The sequence below is a fragment of the Toxotes jaculatrix genome, chromosome 11, assembly GCF_017976425.1.
Source record: "Toxotes jaculatrix isolate fToxJac2 chromosome 11, fToxJac2.pri, whole genome shotgun sequence".
In the NCBI taxonomy this organism is placed as follows: domain Eukaryota; kingdom Metazoa; phylum Chordata; class Actinopteri; family Toxotidae; genus Toxotes; species Toxotes jaculatrix.
Window position 1 is genome coordinate 1367313 of NC_054404.1, and position 8822 is coordinate 1376134.

General features: G+C 46.1%; 1 protein-coding gene and 1 pseudogene across 1 annotated transcript; one reads left to right on the forward strand and one right to left on the reverse strand.

The window, feature by feature from the left end:
* Positions 1–937: 937 nt before the first annotated feature.
* fgfbp3 (fibroblast growth factor binding protein 3) lies at positions 938–2406 on the forward strand. Its single transcript, XM_041050251.1, has 2 exons — positions 938–1215; positions 1640–2406. The coding sequence occupies exons 1-2, from the start codon at positions 938–940 to the stop codon at positions 2082–2084; spliced, it is 723 nt and encodes a 240-aa protein (XP_040906185.1). The 3' UTR covers positions 2085–2406.
* A 2310-nt stretch (positions 2407–4716) lies between these two features.
* On the reverse strand, positions 4717–7504 carry LOC121189361 (annotated as a pseudogene).
* Between the last annotated feature and the right edge of the window lie 1318 nt (positions 7505–8822).

The window sequence follows — 8822 nt, forward strand, 5'->3', positions numbered from 1 at the left end:
CAGTCTGCAGGGACCTGTGTGGACTCTGACAGAGGACTTTCACTGCACCTTCTTCAGCCAATCACAACTGAGAATTCCTCACCATGTGATAGAAAACTCTGACCGTTTTCTGTTTGTTTGGTTTGTGGTACAAACACATAAACATTATTAATGGGATTCATTTTAACACCACACGACCTGCTCTGTTTTCACTGTGTCACATCATTAAATGTGTGAGGGAAGCAGTTTCTCCACAGTGGCACACAGGATACGAATGCTTTCACTCTAATTAATCCAGACTTTGTTCACACAAATGCAGAATGCAAATGAAAGTAATTCAACACACAACAACGAACCTGAGAGAACGTGGAGATGAGTGAGTGAGTGTGCGCTGAGCCGTGATCCTCTCCTCCATGTGACAGCTACATGTTCCACGTCCGGTCTGGACTCTTCCTGGGGGATAAGCTGCTGACAGCCACTCTCACCCCCACTCTGGGTCCGTTGTCCTTTTTTTTTTTTAATTTAAACATTTAACACTCATGTGAGGCATCAAAATCTCTCTGCTGAACTAATTCAGTCGACAAACCAGTTAGACACCAGGCGAGGAGGGTCTAACAAAAGACTCCGTCGAACTGGATTATGGGAAATGTAGGATCCAGTGTTGCGGGAGCTTGGCCTGTAGTCTGGCAGCTGTTGAACGGATTGTGTGCAGACATTCATGGACCTCAGAGGACAAAGGCCGGTGACCTATGTGTCTCCATGTGGTTTACATTTGTGCTTTGGGTTTTGTATTATTGGATGAACTCCAACAAAATCTGCTTCATGTGTTCATGTCAAGCACAGAATTAATTCTAGTATCTTTACTGATCCTTTCACTTTTTCTCGATCACCATCATATCTGGCTCTTTGGCTCTTATTTTCTGTACTTTGTGTGTCCTAATGTCCCTCCCCAGCGAACATGAGCGTCCTTCCATGCAGCGTCCTCTTGCTCCTCCTCCTCCTCTCCCTCCCCACCCTCACTGAGGCCAAGCGGCAGCCTGGTCAGGGGAAACCCGACAAACCCCGCCAGCCTCCGTCATCGCCCCCACCGGCCAAGAGACCCAGAAATCGCTCTGTGCCCGGCTCCGGAGAGCTGACCACCAAGGAGGGACATCGCTGCACCTGGCAGACGTCTGGCGAGGGCCTGGTGAGCCTGCTGGTGAACTGCACCACTGAAACACTGGGAGAACAGCAGAGGTGAGGGAAACATGAACAGTAACATCTCGGCTGACTGGAGCCTCTGCAGCGTGGGCATTACACTGTGATGTGCAATAATAATCCATCTAAAGGCCTTAAAGTCATCTCACTCATGTTGGTTGTTTTCAGTGGTTTAAAGAATTCAGGGTTCATATAGTGAGAAAGACAAACCTAATTCTGGACAGCTGCCTAAAGACCAAGATTCATGATCTATATTTATGATTTATATGAAACAACAGATAAAGTCAGTGTGTTCTTAAAGTCGGTTTACTTTTCAGTCCCGTTCTTTCAAATAAAACTCAAACTTGTAAAAGTCAAATGTTTGAAAATCAAACATGGCTGCAGCTTGGTTTTTCTTTTTAACTTTCCTCCTCTTTGTCAAACCTCCACATTTGTCCTCTTCTTGTTTCTGCTGCTCCTGCAGGTATTGGTGTCGTTACGCAGGTAAACCGGACCTGTGCCAGGCTTATGGGGTGAAGTCCAGTCAGTACTGGAAGCAGCTGGTGGGGAAGCTGAAGAAGAGACAGAACGCCTGTGAAGGAGAGAAAGTCCTGAAAGCCAAAACCTGCAAGAAGGCGCCTGCCGAGACCCACATGAAGCTCGCCCAACGCAGCGGGGAGGAGGAGAGGAAGGGAGGAAAGGAAGGAGGGAAGAAGAAAGGCGTGCCAGCCAGTAAGAGTTCAGACGGAGGGAAGGCAGAGAGGAGGAAGAAGAAGGAGGAGGACGACGAAGAGGAGAAGAAGAAGAGGGAGGAGAGGACTGGGTATGAGGAGGAAGGAGTGATGAACGACATGGAGCCGGTGCAGACGTACTGCAGCGAGGGGTGGCACTCCGTCTGCTCGTTCTTTGTCAGGTTTTTTGAGGGTTGATGGGAAATTATGAAGGAAATGTGAAGCTTTTTGAAACATGAAGGCTCGAGTTCACAATCTGAAAACAACCGAAATATTCTTCTTTTAATCAAACTGGAAGCACAAAGCACCCCACGTGTAAAAGCGTTTCTGATTTTATTTTCACCTCTGAGCTGTGTAAGTTTAAAGCGCTCGACTGTGGCTCGGATTCGGTCATGAAACAATAACCTTCGTTCATATTTGTGATGGACTTTTTAAAAAAGAGGCCCGTCTGCATCTAATTCACAACTTTAAAATGGAACAATTTGGCAATCTGAATTATCCTTAATCCCATCGACACTGAATGGAAACACAGTGGAAAGAACAGGTGAAAAATGAATCCAGTTCCATCTGAGTTCACTTTGTGTTTATTGATTTAGCCTCCGTTTGTGTCGTGTCAATTAAAATCTGTTGTAGTGAATTTTGTTCTCTAGAAATGTTGAATCAGATGTAACTGACTAACAAATCAATAAAAATAATGTTCTGGTGGAAAAGCCAGTAATCATCAGTGATGATGATGATGATGATGATAGTAGTGACTGTTAGATGAATAGATGTGTTGTTTACCTTCATCCTTGTGATGTGTAACTAATATTTTCTACAAACTTTGTGTAACTTTTGTATAAAAACAGTGAAAAAGAGAAGCGTGTGGTGGCCGTTCGATTTGTGGCATTTTTTCAAAATAAAGGTTTTTACAGTTCAAAATGCAAATGCACACATTCACCTCAGAGATGCACATTATTACCTGTGCTGGGAAATGAACTGACACACATAATAAACATGTACACTGAGAAGCTCTGGGTTATATTATGGTCGTGTTTCAAGTCACCATTTACTTGAAGCACAAAATACTTTACCTGAATCTACAAGCTTTTTTTTTGGTAAATGAGCAGAATATAAATGGAGCTTCAAGGAGAAGCCATGGTCTCTGGGAGGAAGTTACTGACAGCTCCAACAGTTCAGCACTGATCTAGGATGGAACAGTATGGCCGTGTGACTGCTTTACATTTTAGCAGAAGCCTCAGAGGAGCAGCTCAGCGAACAGTTTCTCTGCTGCTTCAAAAACAGAACAGTTAACTTTGCGATGGAGCGATTCCCAAGGACAGAGAAAGAACTGGGAATTTGGAGAGCCTGGACACCTCTCAGTGGTTACCATGCCAACAACCCAAGAGGTGGTGTGTGTGTGTGTGTGTGTGTGTGTGTGTTGTAGTGGGATCTATGGCAGGCTAATTGTCAGGATGTATAGTGCAGCCTACAATTTGTTAAAAGGGGTTGCATGACCCTGTGGCAACAAGTGTGTGTGTGTTCTCACTCACTCACACACACACACACACACACACACACACACACACACACACACACACACACACACACACACACACACACACACAGAGTAATCTAAAGGACCACAGTGTGAATGAGGAGAGTTTCACTGGTTTAGACCTGGTGAACCTACATTTAATCCATCTCTGCCTTCATTCATCCATTCATTCATTCATGTGTTCATCCTGAAAACATGTTAACACAATAAAGGTGCCATTCTAAAATGGCAGCATGCTAATTATCACCATGTCACTCTGACTGCGTGATGTTGTTGTTCTTCACCTGGTTGTTTACTGGCCATTAACATCAGATTAGCATCATTAGCCTCCGGCTCATCCCCATTATCCACGGCCATTTGACAGAGCTCTGACAAGGACAAACCTCCTCCTCAGCACAGATCCTCCACGTCTGTGAAGCTCCTCTGGTCTGATGAAGACCAGAAACTATTTCCTCTGTGTTCAGTTGGGTTGAGAGCTGCCGACTGCAAAGGCCACAACATGTGATTTACATCATCTGCATACTGATCAAACGATTCAGTGAGCCGTTGTGCCTTGTTCAGAGGCGTCTGTACTGCTTGTGTTTCTCCACCCATTTATCCAGGATCTTCCTTTAATTTGTCCTCCGTCTGTGGATTGCAGCAGGCAGACTGTGTCAAGTATAACTCAATCTGTGCGTCTGAACTAAAGCACAGACTCTGCTTTATATTTGGCTCAGCATCCTCCTTCCACATCGTTTTACGCTGTGGCTGAGACTCTCTGCTGGACCTCCCCAGGGCAGACACCAGTGTATTAGACATGAAAACACTGAAGGTCCCAGAAAAGCAAAAGTGGAATAAAGTAATCAGGTGGAGTGCCTGTTACTGCCTGTCACTACAGACTCTTCACATCTAGGACTCAAATAACACCTCTCCCACTTCACATCTCCACGGTGGCCTGATTGTCCCTGTACTACACACACACACACACACACACACACCAGGGAGCAGCATGGGTGAGATCCTCCATGGATTCAGACACTAAGACCCCCCATGTTGGACGCTGGCTGTCTGCCTGCAAGGACTCGGGCACAGCGAGGGTCTGGCAGCTCTCCTCCTCGCTTTAGTTCAGCTTTTATTTCTTTTCTCTGCCATCTTCATTTTTCCTTCCCCCTTTAGTCGTTGTGGGCTCACACCTCCGTGCTCTCTGCCAAACAAATCGAGGTTCCACTGAGCGGCAGATGAAGTCACTAAAGTTTAGTTTATAATGTAAACTTTAATTATTTTCCAAAGCTAAACAAAGGTTTTCATATGTAAGAAAAATATGCTCATTTTTCACGAGGTGAAAAAGGCATGAAGGGTTAGGTTCAGTCTAAAAACAACAGGTCGCTGATGTGATATCACAGCCTTCACAAAACTGGAATCAGAAGAACATTATTTTCTAAATGAATAAAAAATAAAACAACAAAACAGAAATCTAAATCAGCTGTTTCAGGATTCAGGACAGACTCAAAGCTCTGATCGCTCATTCTCACTCAGTCTGTTACCTCGTCCTACTGAATGAAACAACAGTCAAATAAGCCCAGTGCTCCCATTAAGGCTGACTGGGATGACAGGGAGAGAGGATGCGAGAGAGAGAGAGAGAGAGAGAGAGAGAGAGAGAGAGAGAGAGAGAGAGAGAGAGAGAGAGTATGTGTGTGTGTGTACTACAGCTCTGCCTTTGGTGTCAATCAAACCTGCACTGTTCGCTGCAGCACTAACACAAATACACACGGTGTCACTGTGCACCTGATGTTGGGGAGGGACTCTAAGTCTCGACCCTGCTGGAGCTGCTGCAGCACCTCTTTGAAGCGGCTCTGGAGCTCGGCCTGGTTCCTCCGGACCAGACCTTCCTTCTTCTCTCACTTCAGCCTCTCATGAGGGTACTGCTGAGGAAACTCCGCCCTGAGAAGGTTCAGGTACTGTGCCACCTGGGACAGGTGAAGACGTGTCCAGTGTCGGAGCTGCAGGGCGTCCTGCTCTGTCTGGTCTTTAGTGACAGTTATTCATGTCGACTTGTGAAATAAAGGTGATTTTCTTTTTTACATGACAGCTCACGTTTACAGTCACTGAACATCAGCTGGAAGCTTAAACATGTTGTGATGTCTGTACCTCTCTCAGCCAGGCCTCGATGCGAGTCATGGCGACATCCCTCTGCTTTTCCACAGCAGCTCAGCCTCCGGGACCTCCCTCCTCATTCGCTCCATCTCCTGCCTCAGTTTCTCCTGCTACCTCCACCGCTCCTCGCTCTGCTCCTCTGTGAGCACCGTCAGCTTCCTCTCGCTCTCCTCCAGCTCCTTGGCCAGCCTGATGGACAGAGGACACAGGTAAGTATGTCTCCATAAACCCGATAAAACTACAACCACAACTGTTCAGAAGTGGAACAGACAGGAAATGAAAACTTTCTTCATTTGACAAATATTTGATCTGACACTTGTTTTTATTTTGAGTTAGTCTGTATTTTCCCTCTACATGTACAGAAAAGGAGATTTGACAGTGTGAAAAACTTTTGTGGAGGAGACAGAGTGTAACGGAGACACTGTTCATCAGTGACTTCAAACATATCTTTGATATTTGCTGCTACTTCTTTTCCTTTGTGTTTGTGGCGTTCACCTGATCCTCTCCTCCTCCGCTCTGCTCTTCTCTGATGTCATTTCTTGTTTTTTGGCTAAGAAGTTCTTCCTGGCAGCCTTGGAGTTGTTCAGCTGCAGTTTAACGCGCAGAGACTCCAGTTTGTCCAGAAGAGCCTGAAGACACAGTCACAGTCTGATGGTGCAACACACTCGTGTTTTAGTTTCCTGCCTTTGACCACTGAAACATCAGAGAGTACCTATAAACTCTGTGTGTGTCAGCCTCACCTGGTGCTGGCGTGTGGCCTCCTCCTTCTTCTTCTGCAGTAGTTGTTTGTGTCTCAGGTGCGCCACTTCCTGCTCACCCTGCTTCTTCTCATCCTTTAAGGCCAGCAGCTCAGCCTCCTGCACCTCCCTCCTCATTCGCACCATCTCCTGCCTCAGCTCCTCCTGCTCGCCCTGCTTCTTCATCAGACAGTCGTACCGCTCCGACAGGCTGGTGCTGTGCTCCAACATGGCCGACACCTGACTCTCCCAGTCCGGCTCCGTGTTGACGCCTGTCTCTTCCATGGTGCTGTCTGTCTGCACGGCCTGAACCTTCTGCTGCAGGTCTGGGAAAGGAAAGCAGGAGGGAACAAAAAGAGTCAGCAGCAGCAGTGACTAAACGCCAGAGACTGAATAAGGAAAGATTATTTCAGTGGTTTCAAGACTCTGGTCGGGCTCTTCTCCTCAGGAAGCCGCTGAGGCTCATGGGTAACATTTAAAACAAAAACAGGACTCAACAACTGTCTGATCTGTCTCACGTTTTCTCCCAGAAAGAGATTTGAATATGAGCTTAGAGCAGCAACAATTTGTCGATTGGTGAATTGACAAACAAATTAATCAGCAACTCTTTTATTTTCCAAAGCAAAACAAAGGTTTTCATATGTAAAAAAAAAATTTCACGAGGTGAAAAATGCATGAGGGTTATGGTGTAAAAACAACAGGTCGCTGATGTTTCTTTGACCAAATAATTTACCACCCAATCAAGAAAATGATCAGTAAATGACTGAATCAAACTGAGTTAGTTTTAATTAGATGCTTCTACCTTCCACGGTCATGTTCGTTAACTCCAGCTCCTCCACCTCAGACTCCAGCTCAGAGACCAGCTCCACCTCCACCTCCTCCTCCTCCTCCTCCGGTGTTAGATGCTGGACTTCGTGCTCCTCTCCTGCTAAAGTCATCGTCCCAGTTTCCCCGCTAACATCCATGCTAACAACAAAAATGAAGCTTCAAGTTAAATCACGCTCGGTCACGTTTTGTGAGGCGCTCGGGGAGCGTTAGCCAAACAGCTAGTTAGCATCGACAGATGTCACTGTCTCAGCTCTAAAACGACATTTAAAATAAAAAGTGAACTTCATTAGCTGCCGTTACAGTCCAGATCACAGCTGCCGCCAGCGGTTAGCTAAAGCTGCCGTTACAGTCCAGATCACAGCTGCCGCCAGCGGTTAGCTAAAGCTGCCGTTACAGTCCAGATCACAGCTGCCGCCAGCGGTTAGCTAAAGCTGCCGTTACAGTCCAGATCACAGCTGCCGCCAGCGGTTAGCTAACTACATGGAAATAACGGTGTGTCGCTGAATATGATCCGACTGAAACGCTTGATCCACCCAGGCTCCACAATGGGATCGTCTATCTTCAAGTTTTTCTTTGAAACAGTAAAAGGACTCAGGATGAGGTATTTCTTGTCTGTGCCCAGGTGGGTAATGAAACTGTCTCTGAGACACATCAGGTGGGGAGAAAGATGAGTATAGTAATATACTGCAGCTCTGCCTTTGGTGTCAATCAAACCTGCACTGTTCGCTGCAGCACTAACACAAATACACACGGTGTCACTGTGCACCTGATGTTTCTGCAGACTGAGCTCTGCAGGGCGACAGACAAGACAAGAACATTAATTGCAACACAATAAAAACATTTATTGTGTACTCACGTATACGTACGTCACATATTTCGGTTGCCCAGGAGATCCAGGTGCAGACACGTCATGTCACATGACATGTCTGTACCTGGAGATCATCAAAGATGCATGTGTCTGTACCTTTGATGTGGCATGTATGTCGTCATACGTGGTGTCACGGACTTTAATAAAAACCCAAAACGAGAAAACATCCTAGACCGTTCATCTCAGTTGCAATGCTAGAACTACAAGCAAGCACTGTATCCGAAGACAGGACACCACAAACAGACATGGAAAGGGGAAACGCATCCGAGATCACGCAGGACTTGCCTCAGAAAACCGAGTGCGCCGTGGCAGGAGTATCAGGAGAGGATGCACTGGAAACAGTGCTGGAGATTGAGATTGAAGAGGACTCCGAAATCATAGTGGATACACCTCAAACAACCGAGTGTGCTGATACTCCGGCAGAAAGGGAGAATCTCAGGGTGTTTGTCACCCTACTGACAGTAAAATTGCTGACCAAATGTAAGGCTCTGAAGAGGAAAGTTAAAGAACAGTGGATCTCTCACACCAAACGTCTGGTGGACCAGATAATGGAGGGACTCACTGTCAGAAAAGACTTCTGCCCCGATCACAAGAGCGTCAAGAAAGTCTGTAAGAGTGTTTTCAAAGAACTGGAGTTAAAATTCGGTGGTAGGCGCACGCTGGAATCCCTCATACTCTCACGGGATCCAGCTGTGGACAAAGAGATGATCAAAATTATGCAAGCCGACATCAGAAAGTGCTCGGACTCACTGGCTTACAAAGCTGAAACCAAGTTAACACTAAAAGATGTGTTTAAATGCGTGTTGTTTGCTCTTGGTGTTTCAATTTTGATA

What these genes read in the sequence shown, in the direction of transcription:
- fgfbp3 (XM_041050251.1), top strand. Translation starts at nt 938, where the DNA reads ATGAGCGTCCTTCCATGCAGCGTCCTCTTGCTCCTCCTCCTCCTCTCC. An exon ending in ACACTGGGAGAACAGCAGAG is followed by an intron (nt 1,216 to 1,639) that starts GTGAGGGAAACA and finishes CTGCTCCTGCAG; the next exon opens with GTATTGGTGTCGTTACGCAG.